Source organism: Bos grunniens, chromosome 19 (genome assembly GCF_055505025.1).
Source record: "Bos grunniens cultivar Pamir isolate PY7600 chromosome 19, Bosgru_T2T1.0, whole genome shotgun sequence".
In the NCBI taxonomy this organism is placed as follows: Eukaryota; Metazoa; Chordata; class Mammalia; order Artiodactyla; family Bovidae; genus Bos; species Bos grunniens.
The window spans coordinates 28905554-28933338 of record NC_141183.1 but is presented as its reverse complement, the minus strand read 5'-3'; the positions used below and the strand labels follow the sequence as shown (position 1 = coordinate 28933338).

The 27785-nt window shown below is 54.1% G+C and overlaps 2 protein-coding genes across 7 annotated transcripts; one reads left to right on the top strand and one right to left on the bottom strand.

Annotated features, from left to right (window-relative positions):
• Positions 1-1126: 1126 nt before the first annotated feature.
• On the bottom strand, positions 1127-15237 carry GID4 (GID complex subunit 4 homolog). The gene is made up of 6 exons (XM_086358468.1): positions 15036-15237; positions 10528-10587; positions 6757-6864; positions 6580-6681; positions 5795-5925; positions 1127-3865 (listed from the first exon to the last, which is right to left on the bottom strand). Exons 1-6 carry the CDS (start codon positions 15222-15224, stop codon positions 3802-3804), a joined length of 654 nt encoding a protein of 217 aa, XP_086214594.1. The 5' UTR covers positions 15225-15237; the 3' UTR covers positions 1127-3801.
• On the top strand, positions 14255-27372 carry ATPAF2 (ATP synthase mitochondrial F1 complex assembly factor 2). 6 transcript variants are annotated; one of them, XM_086358464.1, is made up of 8 exons: positions 14255-14301; positions 21209-21253; positions 21500-21645; positions 22354-22451; positions 23788-23868; positions 25567-25679; positions 26059-26174; positions 26895-27372. In XM_086358464.1, the coding sequence occupies exons 3-8, from the start codon at positions 21628-21630 to the stop codon at positions 27030-27032; spliced, it is 564 nt and encodes a 187-aa protein (XP_086214590.1). In that variant the 5' UTR covers positions 14255-14301; positions 21209-21253; positions 21500-21627; the 3' UTR covers positions 27033-27372. The 6 variants fall into 6 exon arrangements, 5 of the variants coding, with proteins under 5 accessions (XP_086214590.1, XP_086214588.1, XP_086214591.1 ...); XM_086358462.1 differs by lacking the exon at positions 14255-14301 and adding an exon at positions 15572-15952; XR_015147791.1 differs by lacking the exon at positions 14255-14301 and adding an exon at positions 15614-15952 and having other exon boundaries at positions 21500-21652.
• The last annotated feature ends 413 nt before the right edge of the window (positions 27373-27785 follow it).

Here is a 27785-nt window from a genome sequence, read left to right as displayed (position 1 = left end):
CTTGAGTAGACATTTCTCCAAAGAAGACAATATGGCCAACAACATGTTAAAAGGTGCTCCACACCACTAGCCATTAGGGAAATGCAAGTCAAAACCAGTGAGATAACACCGCACATCCGTTAGGATGTGTGTCATGTATGTATGTGTAATGTATGTACATGTAACAAGTGCTGGTGAGAACATGGAGAAATTGGAACTCTTGTGCACTGTTGGTGTGTGTTAGTCACTCAGTCATGTCCGACTCTTTGCAACCCCATGGATTGTAGCACACCAGGCTCTTCTGTGCATGGGATTCTCCAGGCAGGAGTACCAGAGCAGGTTGCCATTTCCTTCTCCAGCACTGTTGGAATGTAGGAATGTAAAATGGTGCAGCCAACTATGGAAAACAGTATGGAGGTTCCTCAAAAGTTAAAAATAGACCTACCATCTGATCTAGCAATTCCACTTCTGAGTATATATCCAAAAGTGAAAGCAGAGACTTGAAGAGGAATTTGTACACCCATGTTCATTATTTGCAATGCCCTTCAAGTGGGAGGAATGCAAGTGTTCGCTGATGGATGAACAGATAAAGGAAAGTGGTCTATACAGTGGTCTGTTCTTCAGCCTTAAAAAGGAAGTTCTCAGACACGTTAAGTGAAACAGGGCAGTCACAAAAGGACAAATACTGGTAATTCCACTTACACAAAGTCCCTGGAGTGGTCAGATCCACAGAGACAGAAAGTAGAGTGGTGGGTGTCAGTGCCTGGGGGTGAGGAGCTGGTGTTTAAAGGGGACTGAGCTCTACTATGGGAAGCAGGGAAGGTTCTGGAGATGACAGTGGTGAAGCTTGTACACTATGAATGTGCTTAACATCACTGAATTGTACACTTCAAATTGGCTAAAATGGTCAATTTTTAAAGGATTTTTTGATGTGGACCATTTTTATTTTTAAAATTGTTTTATTTTTGGCTGTGTTGAGTCAGCTTCAGCACCCAGTCTCCTTGTGGTGGCTCAGTTGTGGCACCTAGGCTTAGTTGTTCCGAGGCGTGTGGGATCTTGGTTCTTGACCAGAGATGGAACCTGCACTTGCCTGAACTGGAAGGTTGAAAATCCACCAGAACTGTCTTGATTTAGAAATAGGGCAGACTTGAAGCTTAAATACCTTTATTACTTTTTAAAAATTATTTGGATATTGATAGCTCTGCAAAATACTTCTCCCATCCCAAACTCTCACACCCTTTCCACATATCCTCCCCAAAGAAACAAAATACTCATCCTTCTGCCCATTCAAATCTAATTTTTAAAAACATGTAAGATCCAAAATCAAATATTACTTTTCTTTCCCAGAACTCGTTAGTAATTTTAAACCACAATGCACATACTCAATGGCATTTCTTTTTTAAAAATTAGCTTATCTGACTATTTTATGAGGAAAAACAATATCATTTCAAGGCCTTAGAATATAAATTCCCTGTTTCTGAAAGCAAAAGACATTGAAAAGCCCCTCTGCCCCCTGGAGTCTGCTGTGCACGTCACCCATGGAACCAGCGCTGCGCGGGCGGCACCACGCAGTCCGTCCGTCCACATGTGAGACATGTGGAGCTGGAGAGGGCGATGGGTGGGAGGGGGGGCTCCGGGCAGAGGGGGGCTGGGCGTGCAGAGCGGAGCAGAGGAGCAGGAGCTGGGTCCTGAGTGGGGACGGGAGGTGGTGGGGAGCCTGCATCTGCCCTGGTTTCTCAGTGATGAACAAGAGTGTCCACCAAAAGCATTGCACGTAGAACCAGAGGTGCGTGGATTACTGAGGAGGTTCTGGAGTGACCACAGCTGGGGTTGACGGTCCAAGCTCCCCCAGGACCTAAGTCAGGGTGGAGGGTCTGGGGGTTCCTCGGGGGATATGGAAACCCCTGCTTCTGCACCCCTGGGAGTTGGGATTTTACGAGAACCAACCTTCATCACAGGTGTGTCCCAAAGAGCTGGCAAACGTACCACATCTTCATCCCCAAACACCACTGCATTTGACCCCTGGCTCAGCAAGGAAGTCAGCCCACAGCAGAGCCCTGCCCACCTGGGCTGCCAAGCAGCAACATGCCGACACCCTGTCCAGCCCACTGGCTGCCCACTCACAGCCACACATATGGGCTCCGACCAGCTCTGGGAGGCGGCGGGGGGCGGGGCGCCTCACCCCCAGGGGTACCTGAACCCTTCAAGGAGCCGGCAAAATGCAGGCGCTGGTTACTCACTGAGAACTTGAGGGCAGGGAAAGGGAGCCTGTGCCACCCGGCTCCTGTGCTGCCAGCCGGCTCTAAAATCAAGAGGATGTTTCTGACTCATCTCTTGAGACGGACGTGAGCCATCCTTCTGCTGCAGCCACCTTCCCAGCACTTCTCCTTAAGGCTTCTCCTGACATGCAATCTCAGCAACATACAGCACGTACTTCAATAAAGGATTCTGAGACTAAGAGACCCGCCTCACCGCTCACATAGACCGGAGGGCTTTGTGTCTTCTCCCTCCGCCCTGGACCTGTCCCTCGCGCCAGTTCCGCTCCTGTGGGTTATGGCAACACCACCTCTCAGTTAAAGCTTTCCCTCCCGGGTTTCGAATGAGTCTATAAATCACCAGAAGTCACCAAACCCACCCAGGCCTTGCCGCATATGGGGGCTGTAGCGGATGCCACATGAAGCTCTCTAAACGTTTAAACAAAACAAAACAGCCGCGCACGCCTGTGTGCACACACACACACACACTTTGGCACATGAGCCTCGGGTTACTTGAGCGTGTTCAAGCTCAGCCCCTCCTATGCCCCGACACCGCTGAGCTGCGGGTCGAGGGCTGCAGCGGCCCCTTCTGCCTGATGGGAGAGGTCGCTGGGAAGTGCTGCTGTTCTGAGTAGCGAAAGGAGGAGGAACAAGTGCTAAACTGGCCCCCCAGAATGGTCCTCACGTTTAGCACTAGAATGGATGCAATGCTGCAGAACGTCTCACCAGGTGACCAGTTTCAAACTGCTGGCTGATTAAATATACATTTACATATAGATATAAAAATTACTAAGTCAACATTTGCTGTTTTCAATGTGAAAACGATAAAATGTAATTCTGAATAATTGTGCATTTGCCATAGGGTCCTTGCTAAAGGAACCATAAAAATAATTTTGTAATAAAAAAACTTTTCTTTTTTTAAAGTTTAGTATTGCCCTCAAGTTCAAAAGTTTGGAGCAAACGTGCTGAGTGGGCAGGACTGGAGTCTGTTCCTGCCAGGGACCTGGAAGCCTCAAACCCTGTGGTCCCAACGGCAGGCCCAAGGGACCCACTGGCCACAGGCTAGCTTGGCTCGATTGCCCTCGCTGAGCACTTGGCCTGCGCCCCGCACGAACTCCAGGGGCACGTGGGAGCTGGGCTCTGCCTTCTCTTGACTTACCAGACTAAGCAGCCGGGGGCGGGGGCCCTAGGTGGGGACCACTGAGCACCGTGGCCCAGAGTGGGCTGGGGCTGACCTATGCAGCTGGAGGCAGGGGTGGAGCAAGGGCTGTGCATCTCAGGGATACAGAAGTTAGCTGTGCAGGAAGGAAAAGTGCATTGACGGCAGCCTAAAAACAGCTCACGACCAAACCTCAGAGGGAGGGAGGAGGAGCCGAGGTCGCCCTCCACCTGCCCTGCGGGCTGGCCACTCCTCGGATGCTGCGGGCTGACATTCATGCTTTCGATGCAAGTCTGCTCGTGAAGAAACAGGAACACACATTCTCCCGGTTCTGGCAGGTACACGGTTTTCCTGGCAAAGTTCTTTTTTGCCAAGTTCAGTTTGTTTGGTTACTGTTCCGAGCCGCTGTCACCGGAATTCGTAGATGGGGGCGCTGTGTTCTGGAACGTGAGTGAGATTTAGCGACTGATACCTGTGGGAGGAGAGGCAGAGGTGTTAGAGCACCCCGAAAACCACACAGGGTGTGGAACCTACTCCGCGGGTGCCAGGAGACCCCATGCCCAGATGAAATGCAAGCTTATCTCAGCTTCCTCAGGGGAAGTGAACCAGCGACAGCCTGTTAGGCAAGGAGAGGCTGGCCCTCTGGGGGAGGATGCAGACCAGGTCCTCTGCCTGCACCACCACCCTGCTTCCCTCTGAAGTCGTGCGCCCCTCAGAGCTCCCAGGGGACCCGGGCACGTGCTGATCTGCCCAGAATCTGGAGGGCTTGGAATGATGACATCACAGCCACACCCCCTACCTCAGCGACTCCATCTTCCTCCTCCCTGGACATGGCTGTGAGACTCCAGAGCATCAGGGGCTCTGCGGGGAGTATGACCCCGTGATGGATGCTCTCAGGAGTCAAACAGGGGATGGAGAAACAGGCAGGGACAACTCCCACTTGGGGACACCCTGCATGGCTGGTGTGGGTGTCAGCTCCCTCACTTGTCCACAGAGGAGTGAGGTGCAGCACAGGAAAAGTGGCTCATCTCTCCCCCAAACACCTCAAGGAAGGCCGTCATGTTAGCCGTCAGAGCAGAGCCCTCCCCTCCCGGTGGGCCGGCCGGCATCATGAAGACATCTGAGTGCTGGGGGCATGTGGAGACGCAAGAGAAGCAGAACCGTGTGCATCCCTGGCGGGAGTGGGAAGCTACAACGGCCATGGGAAACGGTTCCCTAAGAAGTGACCGCAGACTCACCCATGACCCAGCAACCTGCCCCAGCCGCGTGCCCTGAGGAACTGAAAGCAGGACCCAGACAGGCTTGGGCACACCCACGTCCACAGCAGCCAGAAGGTGGTGATGAGCCACAGATCCATCCATCCACTGATGAACAGATGAAGATAATGTGGCCCCCATCCACGACAGGAAATTGCTCAGCAATAAAGACGAAGGACTGACACGCACTCAACATGCAATATGGGGTCTTCAAAACACAATGACAAGACCCAGAGGGCAAACAGTGCACGGGCCCACATTCGTGAAGTGCCCAGAACAGGCAAACCTATACTCAGAGCGGATTAGTGGTGCCTGCAGCTGGTGGGGGCGGGGAGCTGGGTGACGGCTCCTAGGTGGACAGGGTTTCCTCTCTGCCAGTGGAAACATTCTGAAATCGGGTGACAAAACCGTGCTGACACGAAGGCCCCCTGGACTCTACACTTTCAATGAGAGGATCAGATGGCACGTGAGCTGCTTCTCAATAAAGCTGGTGATTTTAAAAGAAGACCAAAAGTTTTAAACACTCATTTGAAAACTGAACAGGTGTTGAAATCCCAACAATGTCTGTTCTCAGAGAAGCCAGGGTAGCACGGAACCCCTGGGCCCTTGGCCACTGCTGGTCAGCCCTGGGCAGCGTCCTTCATGAACCTCTAAAGCATGCAAGACTTAACAGGAAATAAAGAGCTTCAACATGCAGAAGAAATCAGGTGTTTGAGGGCACAGCCACCCTTCAGGTGGACAGGGCACCTACAGAAGCTCAAAAAGTCATGAGAGGCCCCAGAACTGCGGCAAAGGCCACACCCAGGAGCACGTGGCTGTCACCTTGGCAGAAGGCAGGCCCATAAGGCCCACGGGCCCTGGCTACCAACAGACTTCTAGCAGGAAGGTGAGCACAAAATCAGAAAGGCTACTGACAGCAGAGTTCACATGGGATCTCACACTCTAATTACCGAGTCTGGGAGGAATGAAGACAGGACCCACAAGCCTGAGATAAACGTAGCTGAAAATAGGGCTGCTTGAAAGCATTCAGCAGTGAATCCCTGTACCCAGAACTTCACCTTTGCACCCATTTACACCACTCTGGGGAGGCAAACAAGCCCCCGTGTGAGCACTTTGGGAACTGTGGCCAAGCTCTCAGTCCTTACCACTCTGAGCTCCTGTGGTAGTAGTAGCCCTCTATGGAGGCCGCTGACTTCTGGAAGCAGATGTAGTAGAAGCCGGCAAAGGAAGCACCACTGATGTCCTTGATCGTGTGGTCCGGGACTAGGAACTGCTCCTGCATGCGCACAGAGGGTCAGTGTCACGGCTCCGGCCCCCAGGCCTCCCTGCCCCTTGCAGCTGGCTCTCAGCCTCACTGCGTGACCATGAACCATGTGCCACCTGTGTGTTCTAGACCAAGCACGGACCCACATCTCAAGGTTGCTAGGGTCAGAGCTGGGAGCAGGCTGTGGGTTGGGACTCAGGTCTGGGCCGAGCCCCGGCCCCGGTTCTCAGCACAGAGCCTGGGAAGGAGGATGCTCCAGGCTTCGGTCTGTAGAAACACTGGTGAGATTTCAAAATAAAACAGCTTTTTCCCACAGGCTGGGGGCCTGGGGTTGGCACTAACTCACCTCCTGAGCTTGGTACCCGTGGCTCTAGCTCAGGAAGTACCAGAGGGAGCCCACCCGACAGACTCTTCAGGAGCTAGAAGGGAAACCCACCCCCATTCCCTGAGCTGGAGGGACCAGGGGCACTGTGATGGCCCACAGCCTGGGCGAGAGGGTGGCCGGGGAGGTCACTTCACTTAGGGGCTAAGAAGAGGAGTCTCCCAAGTCCATGGGACCCTCAGGATGACCCAGCCTGCAGGGTGGAAGATGAAGCCAGAGGGAGAAGGGTCACAGAGCACGGGGAGGGGTCACAGAGCAGAGAGGGTGAGGCCGGGCCCCCTTACCTTCCACCTCATGAAGACATAGTCCCCACTCTTCAGCTCTTCGTAATCAAAGTCGTCTGAGTTAAATGATTTTGCATACTGATAAAAAGCCAGAAACTTGCCCTGAAAGCCAAAAGCAGAGCAAAGGATGAGGGCTGGGTGGGAACGCAGGCCTGGGGGCGGGGCCGAGGCACTCACCCAGTGCTTCCGGTCCACGTCCTCGTCAGCGTCCCACTTGCGGGTTAAGAAAGGGTGCTTCCTGCTGATTATCTCTCCTTCAAAGAAAGTCGTGAGGGTCGGGTACTCCTGTGGCAAAAACACAAATATCAAACAAGATGTCCAACAGGAGTTCTAACTTTACACAAAACAACAAACCAAGTTCACTTTAATTTCTCCCCAGAACTTTGAAAAGAGGACCACACTGCTGGGCAACCACCCAGACCAGAGGCAGGTGCAGCAACACCCACGGCCGAGGAGGGAGCCTGACTTGAGGGGCCCAGGGTGGGGGTGGGATGTCTCCTGGATTCTGGGGACTCTGCCAGAAGCAGAGGACCCTTCTTTGGCGTGCTTGTGATGTGTTGATGGCTCAGAAAAGAACTTGGACAAGTTACTTCTGAATATTCTAGCATACAGAGCAGATGGTAACTTGATAGGTTTTACTTTCTAAGGAAAACACCCAGAGAGACTACAAAATCACAGCCCCGTCTTCATGCCTCAGCCTGGTCATCGCTTCTCAGACTGGCTCAGTCTATCCCTGGTGTGCCAGCTCTTTAGGTTCGAGGGGCAGGGAAGGGGCTGTAGAATAACCCCGACGTGAGAGGCACTCGTGTAATTAATTCTATCATGTGAGCTAAGACAACTTACATGACGGGAAACACTGATGACCACGTCTGCCCCGGGAAACCATAACCACCAGAAAAGCAAACGAGTGGTCATCCTGACTGGGTGCCTGAAATGTTAATACTCCCAACAACCCTGCTGTTTGTCCCTCTGCTCATACAAAGGCACAAAAGATTTGGGAAAAGTTAATTGAAGAACAAGTAACCACTGTAAAAAGTTTACCATTTCTCTGCATTTGTAAAAACCCACCCACCAGGCAACCCCTCAGTGTCACCAGGCAGCCCCTCAGCGCTGCCTGCCAGCCCGGGTCATTCCTGGGGGTGCTGTGATGACCCCCACCCAGCAGAGCACAGATCACCATCCTGAGGTCCTGAGACCACGGAGGACCTGCTCTCTTCCTCAAACCCCACGTCAGCCCCTCTCGCTCAGCATTAAACATTTCTACCGGTTTAAATGCCACTTCTCCCGGCTTGCCTGCCAGGTGGCTCGGTGCCCCCACAGGGTACTGCGGCCTCGCTGGCCTGGGGCTTCCAGGAAGGCCATGACCACTTTTCTGCACACGCCAAGGCAGCCTGCTCTTGTAGCAGTGAACTTGAAACACTGCAGATCTGCCATCCCCCTAAAACTGAAACCTTCGCCCCAACGGTGGCGCCGCGTTCCTCAAACACATACTGACACAGACAGAGCAGAAAAATTATAGAGACCAAAACTGCCTAAGTGGAAACCTGATTTTTAAAGGTATAAACCAAATTATAGCAATCCATTTGAGAAAGACCTGCTAAGGGAAAAAATGCTTTGTAAGCTGGCAGCTGACTTGAGACGTTAAATTAACGGCTATACAGTATACTGACTTCCTGAGTTTTGAATCTTCGTATTTTATCAAGATGTCCATAAAGAGAGAGAAGGATGAATGATCAAGTATAATAACAAAGAACAAGCTTATGTTCAAGTCACGAGTTTTCCTAACAGGTGATTCTACACCGACCTCTCTCTAAAATGTTCCAGGCAGTCTATCAGGGTGACCACTAGGTACCCACAAACTCTGAGAATTAAATAAAATAAGTATCTAATGAATGAATGAAGGAACAGAAGGAATCCCAAAGATAAAACCCCTCACAGGGCAAGCAAGGACATTCAAGCTCTGACTACAGCCAGGGGGAGGGGGTCACAAAGGGAGGGCGGGCATGGCTAGCATCCCCAGGTGCGGGCCCACTGCGCTGGGCCGTCCTCCCCTCGCTGGCTCCAGGCCCACCTGCCTGGAGGTGAGTCCAGCTTTCCGTGAAGACCCACCTTCTGGAAGATCAACGTCTGATTGACCAGTAAGGCAGTCTCTGGGTCTGGTGGCATGACCACCTGTGTTCCAAGTAAACCCAGCACAGCCTCAGAGTGCCCAGCATTGTCCGGGGAGTGTGTGGTGGGGCTGACACCCTCCCGCTGGGCTCCCAGCCACCTATGTTGGGCTCCCCAAAGATGCCCCTCTCCCTACGGGTGGCTGGCTAGGACTGCAAAGAGTATCACTTGACACCCATTCTTCACAATTCTGGGATTCAGTTTCCACAAGGCAAACCAAACTTCCCAAACTGTGTGTTTGTGACTCAAGGCAGGTAGGAGGCCAGTCATCTCCAATCATATAGTTAGTTTTCCTATTTCCATACACATGAGAAAGACCATGGCTGATTAGTCATGTTAAAATAAGTCAGATATCTGCTATTTCCAGAACTATAAATGGAAAAGCAAACAAAAGTTTTGCCACACCGTGCGGCACGTGGGATCTCAGTTCCCTGATCAGGGATGGAATCCAAGCCCCAGGAGTGGAAGCATGGTGTCCTAACCACTGACTCCTAGGGAAGTCTCAGGTTGTACATCTTAAATGGGTGAACTCTGTGCTACGGGAACTATATTTCAGTTAAAAAGAGTTTAAAACAAGGTGAATTCAAAGACTTGGAAGACTCGGGCAGGATGACAGACCCTCAGGAAGCACAGCCCCCTCTGATGAAGGTGGCTCCGAGTGGGAAGAGCTGGCAGCGACACCCCCCCACCTTGGGAACGAGGCTGTTGGGTGGCCTGGGGCGCTACCCTGCATTCGGGCCACCTGCCCCCACAGGGCCATCCACAGCCTTTCCGTCTGTGGGTTTTTAGTCCTGCCCACCATCTGTGTGCAGCTCGCTGTGACCATTTGGAATCAGGTCTCCATTCCACACTACAGACTCTGCTGGTTTCCTAACGAAGTTCAACATTTTTGCTCTGCACTCAACACACACGTGTGGCCGCCTCCGAGTTGAGAGTGTTCTGTTGCTGGGTCTTCTCCAGCACAGACCCAGGTGAGAATCCTTCCTCATGCTGTCACTTGCTGCCCCGACTTGACCTGATATGTTTCCAGAGATCTGTCTCAACAATCGAATTCTCAGGAGTCTCTCAGCCATCTGATAGAAAAGCGGGAGAACCAGGGGGACAGGGAGACGAAAAGCAGTGCTTCCCGACTGTGGGGGCCCAGCCTGGGGCTCAGCAGTTCCGAGCTGCCCGCTCACTGACGCCGCGTCCCCTTGGGACCTGAAGCGGGCACCTGGAGCCCTCACCTCCTCACAGGTAAGCCAGCTGACACAAACAGGTGAAGGCTGTGGGCAGGAGGAGGCGAGGGTGTCTGCCAGACCCTCACTACTCTGAGCAGCGTGGCCAGGCCTCCCTCCTGCTCGCCAGTGGGAACACAGAGGGTGCTCTCTCTCGCCTGTGACATTCCTGAGTTCTGAAGGTTGAAAAGCTGGCCTTGAGGGAGGGAACAGCTCCTTCTGCAGGAGGAACCTCCAGGGCCACGGTCTTGGAGGGGTGCTGCTCATTCCAGAAAGTGAAACTGACCATGATGGCGGCAGCGATGCTCTGATTATATTTTTGTTTTCCTCAAAAAGGATCAAAGTAAAATCAGTAGTGTTGGTCACATGGTGATCTGCTGATAAACTTTAACGTCTGTGAATGCACACGTCCACACTGCCTGCTCCCGCTCCCTGACAATAACTGCACTCAAGGTATGGGGCTCCTGAGTCAGGCTTGCAGAGTCGAGCTCGCTGGCCCTTCACACCTGGGGTCCCAACGTGCTGTCCCCACCAGGCCCCCGCCTGCGGGAAGAGCACTTACCTCAGTAAGGCCTTTGATCTTCAGATACCCGCAAAGGTAGGAGTTCCCCGTGTCCACGTGCTGAAAAGACAGGACAACACAGCCGTGTCATAAACGCAGGGTCCATCGGGGACAGCGGAAGCATGTCCAGCATGCAGAGGCCCCTTGGAGGCCGGGGAGAAGGGAGCCTGGAAGCTGGTACAGCTGGGTCTCCCCGGTCCAGCAGCAAGCTGAGTGTTTAATGCTGAGTGAGGCCTCGTGTTAAGAAACTAGGGGGACTCCCCTGGTGGTCCAGCAACCAAGGCTCCACGCTCCACATGCAGGGAGCCCAGGTTCAATCCCTGATCAGGGAACTAGATCCCACATGCTGCAACTAAATATCTGCATGCCAGCAAGGAAGACCAGGTGTAGCCACATAAATAGATACATATTAAAAAAAGAAAAAAAACTAGAAACGTTTGTTGCAATTCTCAGATCTGAGGACCCTATACCTTCCAATGCACTTTCAGTCAAACACCAAAGTGGTGCTTCAAAGCTGCAGTGAGCTTGGCCAGCATGAAGCACGCGGCTTCACAAAGCTGGAGCGGTCCCATCGTCTGCTGCAGTGGATAAAGGTCCGCACCTGAAAACCACCGCAGCTCTGCAAACATCCTCACCTGCTGACGTGGGCATCTGACAAAATGGAGCAGCCAACCTGAACTTACAGGGGTCAGCAAGGGAGCTGTGTTCAAGGACCCACGGCTTGAACCTGAAGCCTTGTTTCAAGGGTGTGATTCTCACCAAATTCAATACAATTTGGGTTTCACAGCTGCCAGAAAGGGTATCAGGTGGCAAGGATACTCGCTAATAAGATTAAAAACTCAACTAAATTGGCTAACATTTTGGATGAATTATCACATGCTTGAGAATCAGAATTTCAGTTTGGCCTCCATCCAACCATGTGTCTCTCCCTCTCTGCTCAAATTGATCTTTTTGAACCAAGGGAGTGTCGACCCAGCAACCAGCCAGCATCTCAGTGAGAGAGAACAAGGCGAAGGCGAAGGCTCAGCAAGAAGGTGCTCGAAGCACAGCTGTGTCTAACCGCTGCTCTCCCTAATATTCCTCCTACAGTGACCTGGCCCTCACTTCACTCTTGGCTTCCTGGATGGCAGAAGAGAAAGAGAGTAGTCAGAGTAAAATTTAAAAAAAAAAACACCACCACCAGGTCAGAACCTTACAAAGATTTGAGGAACTCTTGAAATTGCAATTTTAGGGGAAAAGAAACCACTCCAGAAGCACATGAAGAGAGGCCCATCGTTAGTCATCAGAGAAATTCAATCAGAACCACAAGAGATGCCACCTCACCCCCACTGGGATGGCTATAATCAAAGAGGGGCCGTGACAAGTGTGACAGGGACGTGGAGAAACTGGAGCCTCTGACACTGCTGGTGGAGATGGAAAATGGTGCAGCCACTTTGGAAATCAGCCTGGCAGCTCCCCAAATGTTAAACAGTCACCACACAACCCAGTATTCCACTGGTAGGGAGACACCCAGGAGAAACGCGGACAATGTACACATAACAACTCGCGCGTGTATGTGCACAGTGGTGTGTTCATGACAGCCCCAGAGTGCAAACACCCACAAACAGCCATCTATGCATCAACAAAGGAACAGAATGCTGCAGAGCCACTAGGGGACGATGACACAACAGCACAGAGGGAGGGAGCACTGGCTCCTGCTGTGATGTGGACGAACCTCAATACACGGTGCTCCGTGCGACAAGCTGGACACAGAAAATTACTGTATGATTCCCTTTGTGTGAAAAGCCCACAATAAGCAAATCTTAGGGGAAGAAAAATTAGGGGTTGCCTAGGGGTGGAGTCCTTGGACTGCATGGAGATCAAATCAGTCAATCCTAAAGGAAATCAACCCTGACTCTTCATTGGAAGGACAGATGCTAAAGCTGAAGCTCCAGTACTTTGGCCACCTGATGCGAAGAGCCGACTCACTGGAAAAGACCCTGATGCTGCGAAAGATTGAGGGCAGGAGAAGAAAGGGGCGGCAGAGGATGAGATGGTTAGATAACATCACTGACTCAATGGACATGAGTTTGAGCAACCTCCGGAAGTTAGTGAAAGACAGAGGAGCCTGGCGTGCTGCAGTCCATGAGCTCACAGAGAGTCGAATATGACTTAGTAACTGAATAGTGTTGGAGGGGTGTGGCAGCTAAGGATTCTTTCTGGGGATAATGAAGATGTTCTAAAATTAGACTGCAATGGCAGTTACACAGCTTTGGGACCACACTAAAAACTACTGAATTGTATACCTTACATGTGTGACTTGTGTGACAGGTGAATCATACCTCAATAAAGCGCCTATGAAAAACAAAGAAAGCAGGAAAGAGGTGGAGTTACAGAAGTCAGAAGTTTCTAAGACAACAGAGCCCAAGAACCCAGTTGTGGCTGAAAAACCAGCTGATTGGGCAACTCACAGGCCAGACTGTCTCTGTGACAGTAAGACACTCACCCATCCAGGTGCAGGGTGGCATTCCTGGGTGTGACCACCGCCCCCGCCAGGAGATGGCCAACTCCAAGTGGCCTCCAGCCACTGCCCAGGTTGCTCTGGCCACCCTGGGACCTGCTAGTCATGCACCAACCCAACCCCTACTCCCACCGGTTCACAAGGGAATTGGCACCAGCAGGAATTCAGAAACAACATGCTGAGGACAGGGAGGGGAGCTGCCGCAGGAACCAAGACTTGTCTGTGATACCAGGCTTCCCCGCCACTGGTCCCCAACCCCATTAGACACCATCAAACTCAACAAGGGGCCCAACTCAAGATCATCCCAAACATGACCCACACCAGGCATCTCACTTCTAGAATTTTATGATGAGCTGCAAAATGTAAAAGAGTCTGTATCTTCCTACTCAATTCTCACATTTGGAGCAGAAGAGAAGGGAGATTGCCACAGTGGTCGTCTAATGGTGAGAGCTGAAATAACTCAGCCACGACCCTTTTCTTTTCCTGGCCTTGTCTCACAGCTCGCAGGATCTCAGTTCCCCGAGTAAGGACTGGACCTGGGCCACAGTAGTGAAAGCGCCAAATCCTAACCATGAGACCACCAGGTAATGCCCATCTTTTCAATTACAATAAATATCATAGCTTATATTAGAAATTTCAGTTTGTAGACCAGAGACACAATTAACAGAGATGGAATTCTCTTGATGTAAAGTAAACAATTTGCTCCAACAAAGCAGTAAGATAAAAAGAGGCAGGTGAATGATCGGCAGTTGGTGGAGACAAAAGGTGGGAGAAGAGAGGCTGAGAAGAGAGGCTGTTTGAGATTTAAAATCAGTAAAGAGCAAAGGGCAGGAGAAAAATTCTGTCCTCACACAGGACCTACATTCTACATCTACATCCTACATTCTGTCCTCACACAGAACATCAAAGCTTCTGCAAGACCTTTGAGGGGACAGTGCTTGGAGGGGCTTTTAGGCACAGCTTAGGAGATGAGGTATCAGACTGAAGACAAAGGGGCGAAGGGAGGAGGAAGTGGGTCCTGCTGCAGGCCTGGGCAGATAGACAGGAGGAACAGTTTTCCAGGAAGGCAGAGCAGAAAGAGGATTAACCACAGCCGATCTCCATGGGCCAGGAGGAAATGTCAAGTGTGCTCCCATCTGCGTGAGAGGAGTGAAGTGCAGGAAGGAGCTGGGACAGGTAAAGCTAAAGTTCCAAAGCCATTAGGAGCTGGCAGCAGGTTCTCAGAAATCCAGGTCAGATGGGAGGAGGAAATACCATATGAGAAATAAAAGTGGGTGAGTTACATTTCCTAGCATGAGTATGAGAGACTAAGGAGGAAGCCCTGACATGTGGATCAAAGTTAAAAATACAGTAAGAGGGTCCCCTAGAGCCAGGAAGGAGAACAGGGAGATGGGAAGGTCTGGGCAGACAGATGGAGAGAAAAGGAGTGGACTGGAAGTGGCTAGAGGGTGGGGAGTAGGGAGTGTCAGGAGTCTGAGCCAGGAAGAGACTATGGGTTGGGGGGCTAGGAGATCAGCTTCTAACAGACTGTGAGGAGCCCACTTAGGATGTGAGTGCCCAGGCTAATGGGGCAGGAATCGGGGTGGGATGGGGGCCCTCAGGTTCCGGGGCTGATGGAGGGAAGAGACGGATGAAGCTCTGCCGAGGAGGAAGCCCCCGGAGGAGGAGGCGGGCCCCAGGGCCTGGGCTTCATGGGACCGAGGAAAACGTGGGAGGCAGCAGGCACGTCTCGGGCCTGGAAGAGTCCAGAGTCAGAGGGAATCCCTGGAGAGTTTCCCGGACGGGGTCCGAGGGGGACTGGAAGAAGGACTGTTGCTGGGGCGACAGGCCACGGGGAAGCAGGGACGGATCTGAGGCGGCCGGTCCCCGGCTGGGGCCCGCAGGGTTGGGGCGCGCCGGAGGGCCCCCGGCAGGCCCAGGCAGCAGGCCCGTCCGTGGCCGAGGGCCCGAGGGGGCGGCGGCGCGGCCCGGTCCGTGGACGTCTCGAGAGGCCGGGCCGCTGGCTTACCTGCAGCACTACCTCCACGTCGTACGAGTTCCCCTTGCTCTTCTGGTGGCCGCGGAACTTGGAGCCGCTGTAGAGCAGGCTGGTGGCCACGCCGGGCTGCTGCGTGTTGATAGGCGGTGGCGGGATGAGCGAGGCGGCGGAGGCGGCCGAGGCACCGGCCGGCGGGGGACACTCGGTGCGAACCGGCATCGCGGGGTCCCCCGGAGCCAGGGCTGGGGGAAGGGGAGGAACCGCCGCCGCCGCGCGGAAGCAGAGGAGGGCAGACGGAGGGGAGGCCGGCGCGCGCGTAGGGCGGGAGGGGTCCACCCGCCGGCCGCAAGCGGACCGAGCGCTCCGGCCACCACCGGGACCCCGGGACCTGCGAGCAGGGCCTCCGGGTTCTGAGCGAACCCCCTCCCCGCCTGCGCTCGCACACACGCCCCTTCCGATTGGCTCGGGAGCGCTGTGGGGCGGGAGCAGGCTGGCTCGGCGCTTCCGCCCATTGGCGGGCGGGGACAGCACGTGGCGGCGCCGAGGCCCTCTGGGACTTGTAGTCTTTTTCCCGAGGAGCGGCGCGGGGGCGGGGCCGGGGCGTTTGTGATGCTGATTGGCTGCGGCGTGCGCTGAGGCGCGCGGCGACGGCGCGCTACAAGTGTCGTGCGCAACATGGCGGCGCCCAGAGATGGTGAGGGTGCCGGCGACCGGTGAGGAGGTTTGTGGAGTCTGAGCACGCGGCGTGTGGTCCCTCCGCTCCGTGTTCCCCGCGCTCTGGTCTCGAGCGGTCATTCTCTGAGGCCCCCGCGCGATGTGGAGGCGCTGCCTTCGGCTGCGGGACGTGGGGCGTCGCCTCCTGAACCTGCCCCGAAGTGGCCTCACCGCCTCCGAGGGGCTGGGGCCAAAGCTCCCTACCCCCATCCGGGCCTACGTGCCCCCGGCAGGTGAGGGAGATCAGGGCGGAGCAGGCTGAGGGGTCGGCCTTGCAGCGTCACACGTCGGGAGGGAAGTTCCCCGCGAGGGCAGGGATCGCTCCAGGGCACACGCGCGTCGTTTCCTTTGGCAGGTGCGGTTTTTCTCTCTTTCATTGGGGAAGCAGAGGTCATCCTTGTTTTCAGGCGGGGAAATTCGACTTCTGGGTCGGGATTGCGCCAAAGGCGCAAAGCAGACTCTGAGAGGTTTGCGGGGCAAAGGCCAGTCTGCTAGGCTGCTTTCTGTGTCCCCGCGACCGGCTTTAAGTCATCCATCCCGGCCGCTTGCTCCGCAGCTGTCCTGGCCCTGCCTCCTGCTGCCCTCCCAGAATACCTGCCACCTCTTCTAAGGAGTTGACACCCCGTGCCTTCTTCCTGCATTTCCGACTCGGATGAGGCTTTCTGTAGCGGATCTTTCGTTACTCCTAGGGAGAGATTTTGGGATAAGAGTGGGACTGACTTTAAGTGAGTGAAGACAGTAACGCTTTCTTTCCAGCCAGTTAGTACTGCGCTGAAGTTGGGGGTAAGGAAAAGGTCACTGCGGTGTTGGAGCCGTTCCGAGGACGCCCGTGTGGCCTCCAGCCCCCTACCAGCTGTCCCAGCCATCAGCTGCATAGAGAAGAAAGGTCTTCAGAGAGCCTGCCTGTCCAGCTGAGAAGTACACCGGTGAAGTCAAAGCTGGGGGTCTCTGCTTACAAGTTGTCTGTTGTCTGCACAAGTGGTTTAGCTTCTCAGTGTCTGCCTCGTCTAAAGAGACAGCTTGTGCTGGGTTGAGGGAGATGCTATAGATAGGGAGGCCAGCCTGCCACCTGTTTTTGTAAATGGTTTTCCTGGAACCCAGCCCCCCTCATTCACTGACACACACCTAAGGCTGTTTTCATTACGATGCAGAGTTGGCTGGTTGTGCCAGACACCGGATGGCCTGCAAAGCTTAAAACACTTTGGCTTTTTACAGAAAATGTTTGCCAACCATGCTGTGGATGCTAGAGCGGTTTGGGGGAAAAGTGTTTAGTCATCTGGCCCGTTTATAGTAATTGCTGTGGTAGATACATTTGCCCTGAAGAATTTTTAAACAGCTTTACTGAGATGATGCACTTAGAATTCACTCACTTACCGTGTACAGTTTAATGGTCCCTAGTGGCTCAGGTGGTAAAGAATCCGCCCTCGTTGCGGGAGACCTGGGTTCAATCCCTGGGTTGGGAAGATCCCCTGGAGGAAGGCATGGCTACCCACTCCAGTATTCTTGCCTGGAGAATCCCCATGGACAGAGGAGCCTGGCGGGTTACAGTCCATGGGGTTGCAGTCGGACATACTGAGCGATTAAACACAGTATACTCAGAGTTCTGCTGCCATCAGTTCTAGAAACTTCTTATGACCCCAAAGGATCCCTGTACCCTTTAGCTGCCACTCTGAGTACCCCGCCCCCGCCCCATCCCTCCAGCCCTAGACAACCACTACTTCATTCTCTGTATCTATGAAGTGAAGTCGCTTAGTCGTGTCTGACTGTTTGTGACCCTGTGGATGGTAGCCTACCAGGCTCCTCCCTCCATGGGATTCTCCAGGCAAGAGTACTGGAGTGGGTTGCCATTTCCTTCTCCAGGGGATCTTCCCAACCCAGGGATTGAACCGGGGTCTCCTGCATTGCAGGCAGACACTTTAACCTCTGAGCCACCAAAGATCTGTATCTATAGATTTCCCTATTTTGGACATTTCATATAAATGGAATGTGGTCTTTTTTGACTGGCATTTCTCCATTTAGCGTATATTCAAGGTTCGTCCTAGGGTTAGCATGTGTCGGTACTTCATTCTTTTTCATAACTGGTAATACTCAGTTTTGGGGACACACCATGTCTTATTTACCCAGTCATTCATTGATGAACATTTGGGTGGTTTTCATCATTTGACTATTCTGAATGCCTTTGTAAACATTTGAATACAAGTTTTTGTGTGAGAATGTATTTTCGTTTCTCACAGGAAGTAACCTAAAAATAGACAGGACATCCCCAGTGGCTCAGTGTTAAAGAATTCACCTGCAAGGCAGGAGACCCGGCTTCGATCTGTGGGTCAGGAAGATCCCCTGGAGAAGGGAATGGCAACCCACTCCAGTATTCTTGGCTAGAGAATCCCATGGACAGAAAAGCCTGGTGGACTGCAGTCCACAGGGTCACAAAGAGTTGGACACAACTAAAGCAACTTAGCACTCATGCAAGAGTAGACTTGCTGGATCAAACGGTAGCTAACTAACTTTCTGAGGATTGGCCACCCCACTTTCCAAGGTGGTCGCGCCATTTTACATTTCCCCAGCAGTGTGTGAGGGTCCCAGTTTCTCTGCCCCCTTACCGACATCTGTCTGTCTGACTATGGCCTTCCTAGCTGGTGTGAAGGACTGTCATTTGAATTTCCCTGAGGATGAATGACCTTGGAAGAAAAGTTATGACCAACCTAGATAGCATATTAAAAAGCAGAGACGTTACTTTGCCAACAAAGGTCCGTCTAGTCAAGGCTATGGTTTTTCCAGTAGTCATGTATGGATGTGAGAGTTGGACTGTGAAGAAAGCTGAGCGCCGAAGAATTGATGCTTTTGAACTGTGATGTTGGAGAAGACTCTTGAGAGTCCCTTGGACTGCAAGGAGATCCAACCAGTCCATTCTAAAGGAGATCAGTCCTGGGTGTTCTTTGGAAGGAATGATGCTAAAGCTGAAACTCCAGTACTTTGGCCACCTCATGTGAAGAGTTGACTCATTGGAAAAGACTGATGCTGGAAGGGATTGGGGGCAGGAGGAGAAGGGGACGACAGAGGATGAGATGGCTGGATGGCATCACCGAGTCGATGGACGTGAGTTTGAGTGAACTTTGGGAGTTGGTGATGGACAGGGAGGCCTGGCGTGCTGTGATTCATGGGGTCACAAAGAGTCGGACACGACTGAGCAACTGAACTGAGGATGAATGATGTCAAAAAACATCTTTTTAGGTGCATTTTGGACACTTGTGCATTTTCTTTGGAGAAGTGTCCATTCAGATGCTTTGACCATTTCTAAGTTGGGTTACTTGTCTGTTTATTATTGAGTTGAGAGGGTTTTTTGTATACTTGGCCCTCCCAGTTAGTCCAGAGCTGCCCCAGAATTGTGGGCAGTCAAAATCTAGCTGTGAGGCGTAAGGCCCGCCGGGTGGCGCTGTTTAGAAAGAGACCGCTGTCACGCCGCTCGGAGGAGGCACGGCCTCCGCTCGCGGTGCATTGTGGGGGTTGCAGTTCTGTCCCGAGCAAAGGCCTGCCCAGAGATTGAGGCTGATGAAAAGAGCACTAGTTGGCCCAGGGAGCCTGGGACAGGACAAGGAGTGTCGGGGGAGGTGACACAGAAAATCGCCTGTTTCTTTATATGGATTGGAGCAACCTTGCAGGGAAAAGGGGCCCCATGGACGTCAATTTCCACTTGTGCTCTCTTCACAGCCGCTTGTTAGCGTTGTCTGCCTATACAGCCAGTTTTCTGTTGCCCAGCTTTTAAAATTCAGTGCTTCTCCACATTCGCATTTCTTTGTATCTGCATAGTCATTAAAATTGCCATTTAAAAGGTACCACGTGTGGTTTTGTCATAGAAACAGATATTCTGTAAAGGGAGTGATTGTGCTCAAAATAAGGGTTCAGTGTGACTAGCCTGTCTCTCCCATCTCCAACGATGGGGTTTCCATTGCTGTCAGCTCACCTCATCACTGAACATGTGGGTGCTTCACGGGCTCCTGGTCTCATGACTTGTCTCATGAGACCCTGGACCTGGGAGGGTCCAGGCAGAAAACCTCTGTCTTTTGACATTGGGGAGTGTGGATTCCACCAATTGAGTTTTCCGGATCCTGTTCTCCGCGCCTGTGTGAACCCCTAATGTGACTCCCTACTCTGTCAGCCCTCCTTGCAGTGACCTGCCAGGGTCCTCCCCAGATCTGGGCCTCTCCAGCCATCCTCTGCCCTGTGACTGCAGGCTCACCCTGCCCACCACCTTCCTAGCTCTGAAACCCGCTCTCTGAGGCCCAGCACCTTCCTGTGAACGGTTCCTTCTCCTGGAAACTCCCCACCCCCATGCCCTGGAAAGCCACCAGTGCAGGTGGGCCTGCCCACTCTCCTGCGGCTCTTGGGTGCCATCTGGCTGTGAGGAGGTCTTCCTCTAGCCCAGACGAGACGAGCCTTCCCGGTGCATGTTTGCAGCTTGTCTGGTCCTCTGGCATCCACGGTTGCTTTATTGTTCGCCTAGATTAGTGTCCGTCATCCCATGAGACAGGATGTACCTCATGAGCAGGGTGGCTTTTGAGTCCTGCCCTGGGAGGGGGCTGGTCCTCAGCAAGTTTGTTCCTTCCCCCAGCAGAGCCCTGAGCCCACTGGCTGACATCTCTGATCAGGTGCAGAAGTGGCCTGGCCAGGGCAGAGGAGGTGGGCAGAGGACGAAGACCCCCTCAAGGGAGACCTCGCTATCCCGGCAGCTTTGTGTGGTTCAAGCTCTGTCATCCATCTCTGCCTCCAGCCACTCCCACCCCACCCCCGGCTGCCCCTCAACCCCCAGGTCTCTCGACCCATCTCCAGCCATTGGCATGTGTAGAATGCTCTGCTGGCACTTCCTGCTGGTGGGTGGGCCCATCTCCCCCAGAGATGGGTCAGAGTCTTGAGATCCCCCCACCCCAGCCCTCTGCTTCCTGCCGGATATGGCCTTGGACTTGGCTTCCCTACCAGGCACTGGAAAACGTGCTGGACATAGTCTGGACGCCTTGACCCAGGTCTCCCAACAGATGCGGGGGTCTCTGGACTCGGTCTTACCTGCTGTCTGAGTGAGACCAGGCTGGCACATAAAGCAGTGGGCAGTGGGAACTTCCTATTTGGGTCAAAAGTATGAGAGAAGTACTGTTGTGATTTCAGACAAAGGTGGTAAATTTTGCCATCGTAATACTTCATCATGTTGGTGGTCACACCATCTGTAGATTCAAGTGTGTTGTGCTGGGGGGTGGAGGAGCGTTGGAGAAGTCTTGGAGTCAGGCAAGCTGCAGCTTCATGACACGGCCACTGTCCTTGGGAGCTGGTGGGGCTGTGGCTCCTCCTCCCCTGCTTTACCCAGTAGCTATTGACCATGTGGAGCGAGGAGACTGGGCGCTGCCATGGAAGTCTGGGTGGTCAGTGTCAGTGTCAGCAGTGAGGTCATGAGCGCCTCCACTCCTCCTTTAACTGCACTTTTTGAAAAATCTTTCCCACAGAAAGGAAGAGGTTCTATCAGAATGTCAGCATCTCACAGGGTGAAGGTGAGTGTCTGGAATTTTCTCTGCCTCTTGTTTTTGTTTATTTCTGTGAATGGGAGGTGAGGGACATTTTTCACCTCCAGCCAGCTCTTTGGTGAGCTTGTCCCAGCGCTCTTGTTGGGTATGTTTCTATAAGCCATTCCCCACGAAGGGACTTGGGGCATCTTGCATCAAATCAAGTAGCTAAATATAGGGGTGATCACTCCACTCTGCCTATCAACCTGAGAGGTTTCCGTTTGATCTTTCAAGGTGGCTTTGAGATCAACCTGGACCACAGGAAGCTGAGGACACCCCAAGGCAAGCTCTTCACTGTCCCCAGCGAGGCCCTGGCCATTGCTGTGGCCACTGAGTGGGACTCCCAGCAGGACACCATCAAGATGTACACCATGCACCTGGTAACAGGTCACAGCCTGCCCCTGTGGCCACCACAGGCTTCCTGGGGCCCTGGGAAGAAGTAGGGGTCCTGTCCTGATTCCAGTAAGGCTCTGGGAGGCCCCCTGCAGACAGCCCACCCCACCCCCAGCCCAGGGCCTGGTTCTTCCAGAGTCTTGGAACACAAGTCCTTCCCTGGCCACTTTTCCACTGCAGTAGCCACGCTTTGTTTGGTTGGCTCTTGTGCTCTGTGGTGGTCTAGGTCAGGAAGAGACAATGTGTGGAGAGTCCATGTTTCCTGGCACGTGGACCCAGGCCCCAGGCAGGCTCCTCGGCCTCAGGCCTGTGAGCCAGCCTCCCCTGGACTGTGGGGGAGCAGGGGTGACGGCTGCAGACGGAGCCTTAGAGTGGCTCTGCAGTCCACAGGGAGGATCCAGAGAAGCTGTCCTGGCCTGGCAGCTCTGTCCCCTGCCGTCTGAGCCTCAGGGAACTGGGTGGTGAGCAACTTGCCCGGATCCAGCAGTTCATTCATGTCTCCTGACTCTGGTCTCCCTGGGCCTGGGTGTCCATGGCTCTGAGACATCACTGCTGTCATAGTGGTAGCATCTCCTGGAAAATAGCACAGGGCCTGGTGGTACAGAGCCTGAGACCTTGAGGGAGTTCATTCCTCCTAGGGCCTGGGCAAGGCCCTCAGGATGCTGATGGGCTTTCTCTCTGTGCCTTTGATCCAGACCACACTGTGCAACACATCTCTGGACAACCCCACCCAGCGGGACAAGGACCAGCTCATCCGGGCGGCCGTGAAGTTCTTGGACACCGACACCGTCTGGTAATGGATGTGTGGGCGGCCTTTCCTAGGGCCCCAGCAGGTCCCTCGGGCCTTTGGCTCAGAGTGGTCTCCGTGGAGGAGGCAGTGGACCCTCTGACTCCTCAGTGCTCTACTGCTCTGCAGACCACGGGACAGAGGACGTGCCGGATGCACCAGTGTCAGGACCAGCCCTCCCATAGCCCGGCAGCTGCCCCCTGGCCTGGGACGCAGGGGCTGTTAGCCTCTGTGGCTGTCACAGGCTCCACGGCCCAGGGGTCACTTCTGACCATTAGCATGTTCTCACAGGCATGGTCATCGCTCCTCAGCTGGGCTGCAGATGGTCCTTGGCATCCAGAAGCTGGTCTCCTCCTTGGCTGTTTTCGCAGCCAGGTTCTTAGGGTGTTGACTGGATGCGGAAGGAACAATTGAGCCCCCCATATGCTCTGGGGTTACCACCCAGGTGGCATTTGAAGTCTGCTCTGGGGCGAGGGGCAGAGCGGGCCCCTGCAGAGGCCATGGTGCTGCTGTTGGAATGTCTATGCCATCTGTGTTGGGGACAGTTTGATGACAGGGAGGGTGCCCTTCCAGTCCAGCTCAGGGAGGGGGTCTTCTTGGGAGCATCCCAGCTCAGAGAGTAGAGCCATGGGAGCCTCCCTCTGCCCTAGGGCCACTCCTCCCCATTGGGCAGCACCCCCTCCATCCCTCTGCACCCCCACTGCCTCTCTGCCACTCTCTCACACCAGCCTGGCCTCCCTGAGCTCACCCGTTGGGTTCCTGTCCCCGGCACCCTTGAACTCAGCTGACCCTAGCTCTGTCTCTTGGTCAGAACAGTGGCCTGGCCTGAGGTGGCATCAGGCAGGGCCACCAGCAGCCGCATCTGTAATTGGGAGGGAGGCAGGCTCACAAGGGGTGTACAGGCAGCTGGGTCTTGCCGCCTCTTGGGAGAGGAGGGGACTGCAGGATGCAGTGATGAGCTGGCACAGAATCCTAGGACCAGGGGTGCGAGTCAGGACAGTGTAGTGTAACGAGCAGCACTGGGCAGCTCTGTGGGCCCTGACTGGTCAATAACCAGGGACGTTTGGGACAGTGGGACTCAAAGTCAAGGGTCCAGGGAACCCTTGGAGGGCTTATGAAGCTGCAGGCTCCTGGTCTCTGCCCTGTGATGGTGTGGGTTTCCAGCAGGTGCTGGATGAGCCCTGGGCCACTCTTAGAGAGCCTTGCTAATATAGGGGGAAGGCAGGGGTGGAGGGGTGGTGGTGGAGAGGTTTTCTGCTGTTGCCTTTCACGTTTCTGTATCTGTCACTGGACGAGAGAATTGTACTTTTTTATTAATGGAGACACTTTTGCACTGATTTAGCTACAGGGTGGAAGAACCAGAGACGCTGGTGGAGCTGCAGAGGAATGAGTGGGACCCAGTCATCAGCTGGGCCGAGAAGAGGTGAGATGCCCCACACCCGGCAGCTGGGGTCTGGGCCACACTGGACAGCCAGGGCCCTGAGCTGGTCGACATTCTGAGTTCGGGGCACCAGAGGACTTGGACAGTACAGGCCCCCTTGGGGGTGGTTGCAGCTGAGTGCTTCTGCCCCATTGGCTGTGCGACTTTGGGCTGGTGACCTGATTCCTCTGAGCTTCCCTTTCTGTGTGTGGGGCTCGTGACCCCTGCCTCCCTGGGTGTCATGAGGAGTACACGGAGTGCTGCACACTGCTGGGCACACAGTGGTGCCTCCACTGGCCATTCCCACCCTGCTCGCTGTCACAGTTGCTCTGCGGCTGAGTCACAGAGCCAGGTGTGTGACCTGGACACACATGGAGGACAGTCTGGGCAGGGCCTTGTGGAGGGCCAGTCCAGGGACTGGTGAGGCCCAGTGGCTTCCTTCCCAGGAAGACACTTGTGCAGAGTAGACAGACCAGTGATGTGAGCGGGGTTAGGTCAGGTTTATTTCATCCCAGGGTTGTTGGGAAGGGCTCCTAGCCTGGGCTCTCCGACCTTGGTATTCTGTAAGCTTGCACACTTGGAGTGGTTTGGATGTAGCATTTTTCATCTGTACACATTTCCTGCACCCATGATGTGTTGGCATCCTCTGGTTTTGTAGTAAGAGGTGGAGCCAGTGCACTGAAGGATCAGGTAAAACCTGACAACTGGACGCCACGAGAGAACCGTGAGGATGCGATGCTGTTTCACTGGGGAGTTCAGTGACGTGAGACATGAGCTCGCTGCCTGCAGGTTTTTGCTGTGGTACGAAGTTGTCCGCTTTTGGTGGCAGTTAAGATTTCTCACCCATAATATTAATAGATAACAGGAAAATGTGGCCCCTTCCTGTGTTTCATTTGTACTATGAGAAGCTTCAGGAAGAGTGTTTCTAAACCAATGAGAAAGATCAGTGATATATGAAAGAAAATTACAAAAATTGCTTTCATTTCATTATGTTTTTCCTGCATTTTACATAGCTATGATTGTTCTTGAAAGTTTTGTTTTTGAAGCCAGCTCATGTCCTCTGGGACAGTGCCTTGTGTGTGTGATGGAGGCTTATTAATAAACATGTGAAAAAGTGATTGACCGATACAGGATTGTGGCTTAGTCGGTAAAGGATCTGCCTACAGTGCAAGAGACCCAGGTTCGATCCCTGGGTGGGGAAGATCCACCGGAGGAGGAAATGGCAACCCATTCCAGTGTTCTTGCCTGGAGAATCCCATGGACATGGACAGAGAAATCTGTCAGGGTACAGTCTGTGGGGTTACAAGAATCAGACATGACTTAGTGACTAAACCACAGGATATATGCAAATACCGTTGTAAGGAAAACAGTATTTGAAAGAAGCCTTTTATGATTCACACGTGAAGACTTCCTTCTGAAAAGCAGGCAGCCCACAGCTCTGATGGACCTTCATGCCAATGAGTTCGAGTTTCAGGAGCTGCCTGTGGCCCCTGCTTCCTGACTTGCCAGCCCTAGCTTCATGCATAGTTGATCTGTCCTCTGCTCCTAAGGGGCAGAAGGTTATAGGTCAGGAGGCCTGACGGCAGTGGCTCCCAGAACCCCCAGTGGGGCCTGTGTGTGCTGGGCAGGCTGGGGCTTTGCTTCTGGCCGGAAGCAGGGCTGTGCAGCTGGACAGACTCACACGGGGCCTCTTTCTTCTAGATACGGCGTGGAGATCGGCTCTTCCACCAGCATCACGGGGCCCAGCATCCCCGCCCGGACTCGGGAGGTGCTGGTCAGCCACCTGGCCTCTTACAACATGTGGGCCCTGCAGGGTGCGTGGTGTTTCCTGTGGGCCATGGAGGGTGGGCATGATGGGCATGGTGTGCAGAGCCCAGGATCGCCAGAGCACTGGGTTGGCGGGGAAGACGCTGTCACCTGGTTCATGGACTGGCAGGCTCACCCCTCCCAGGAGGACGTGGCTGTCTCCTCTTCAGGAGCCTCCATTCCAGTCCTCCTGTCCCAGCTATAGTCACAGGGGTGGAGTGCTCGCTCTGACGGGCAGAGCCGGGTCTGGTGCCTACCCAGGCAGGGGCAGAGGAGGGACTCCTGAGGAGAGCAGAGGCTCCTGAGAAGGTGGAGGGGCTGGCACCCCACCTGGTGGCTCCCTGCACATAGCAGGACCCTTGGGCCAACCTGGCTGTGTCCCCATAGGGATTGAGTTTGTGGTGACCCAGCTCAAGTCCCTGGTGCTGACCTTGGGCCTGACGGACCTGCGCCTGACGGTGGAGCAGGCTGTCCTGCTGTCACGCCTGGAGGAGGAGTACCAGGTGAGGCGGAGGTGGGGCCCCACTGCGGTGGAGGCTCAGGGTGGCCCCCAGATGCCCTGGGGCCACCTGTGTGCTCATGGAGGCTAAGCCTGGACACGAGACCGGCACACTGTGGTCACCGAGGCTGCTTCGAGTCCATGTCTGATGTAGTGGCTCAGAATGAACAAGGCTTGGCTGCTCTGCCGTTGGTATTTTTTTAACTCAGAATCACCGTGTTCTCTGCAGTTCCTTTGTTACTTCTCCAGCCTCAGAAGGTTAATTGCTATTACAAATTGACTCCTAGCATGATGAAAAGCCTTTTGTAATGACAGTTTTTCCCAAGTTGGTCTAGTTATCTGCTTGGAAAAATGCCAGGGGGAGAAGCTGGTTTGTGTCACGAGAGAGCCGGCGACTATGGTGTCAGAGCCGGCTGGGTGGGGGCAGGGGCGGGCAGCAGGAGCAGGAAGCCTGCCTTCTGGTCTGGGCTCTGTCCTTGGCTGCAGGACCCAAGCGGGGCCGTCGTTCTCTGAACTTCACTTTCTCCCCAACACACAGTTCTCTTGAGTATAAAACGCTCTTCAGATATTCTGGACACCCAGAATGCAGGCAGATCCCAAGTGTCAGGGTGGGCAGGCCAGGCCTCCATTCTCACCTGCCGCTCCCCTGCATGCCTCCTCTCCACAGCCATGGGTGGTTGTGGCTCTGGCAGTCACCCTGCAGCCTGTCCCGTCCTCTCCACAGATCCAGAAGTGGGGCAACATCGAGTGGGCCCACGACTACGAGCTGCAGGAGCTGCGGGCACGCACGGCCGCCGGCACCCTCTTTGTGCATCTCTGCTCCGAGAGCACGGCTGTCAAGCACAAGCTGCTGCAGGGGTGACACCAGCCCCAGCCTGAGACGGAGGTGCTGTGGCCAGCGGAGGCCAGTGTGGGCTGAGCCAGCGCGCGGGTACCAGTGACTGGTTATACCGAACATTTCTCCGCCTGCAAGTGAGAGGAGCTGCCACTTGTCTTGTTCCTACTATCTTGTCTGGGTCCCGGAGGCCACCCTGCTGACCAGTGTCCACTCACTGCCCAGCAGGACTTTCTTGTCTCGGAGGTCTTAGTGGCCCTCAAACTTTTTTTTCCCCTGGTTTTTAATCAAACTTTTAAAGTGAAGCTGTCTGTTTCTGTTTGTTCCTACTGTTTTAGCAAAGTGATTTACTTTTGAAAACAGAAAACAGTCTTTGTTGTTTCTGGGTTAAAAGCCTGGGCAAGGTCACCTGACGCACACACATCCTGTTCAAGGAGCCACTGCAGGGCCCTGACGCAGGGGGGTCTCGGGTGCCTGGGCCCAGATGAGGGAGCGGGAGGAGTCTGCAAAATTCGGGCACAAAGGCTCCAGAGCCACCCAGCCTTGCTCACCCGCCTCCCCTCTGGGCGCTGCCTCCCCAGCACTGTCCCCACACCCTGAGTGTGCTTGGAGGAGGTGCTTGTCACCTCCCCACCTCACGGGTAACACCAGCTGCGCTCTCAGCTCCAGAGGGTCCTAGGGTCCTCACGGCCTCCACCTTGGAAAGCCGGCTGGGCCCCTGAGGAAGGGTCTGCCCGGGACAAGAAGGGGCAGCCAAGAACCTAGGAGCCACTCTAAGCA

What these genes read in the sequence shown, in the direction of transcription:
- ATPAF2 (XM_086358462.1), top strand. Translation starts at nt 15,820, where the DNA reads ATGTGGAGGCGCTGCCTTCGGCTGCGGGACGTGGGGCGTCGCCTCCTG. An exon ending in TTGGACACCGACACCGTCTG is followed by an intron (nt 22,452 to 23,787) that starts GTAATGGATGTG and finishes GCACTGATTTAG; the next exon opens with CTACAGGGTGGAAGAACCAG. An exon ending in GCCTGGAGGAGGAGTACCAG is followed by an intron (nt 26,175 to 26,894) that starts GTGAGGCGGAGG and finishes TCCTCTCCACAG; the next exon opens with ATCCAGAAGTGGGGCAACAT.
- GID4 (XM_086358468.1), bottom strand. Translation starts at nt 15,224, where the DNA reads ATGCCGGTTCGCACCGAGTGTCCCCCGCCGGCCGGTGCCTCGGCCGCC. An exon ending in ACGTGGAGGTAGTGCTGCAG is followed by an intron (nt 10,588 to 15,035) that starts GTAAGCCAGCGG and finishes CTGTCTTTTCAG; the next exon opens with CACGTGGACACGGGGAACTC. An exon ending in AGATCAAAGGCCTTACTGAG is followed by an intron (nt 6,865 to 10,527) that starts GTAAGTGCTCTT and finishes TTTTTGCCACAG; the next exon opens with GAGTACCCGACCCTCACGAC.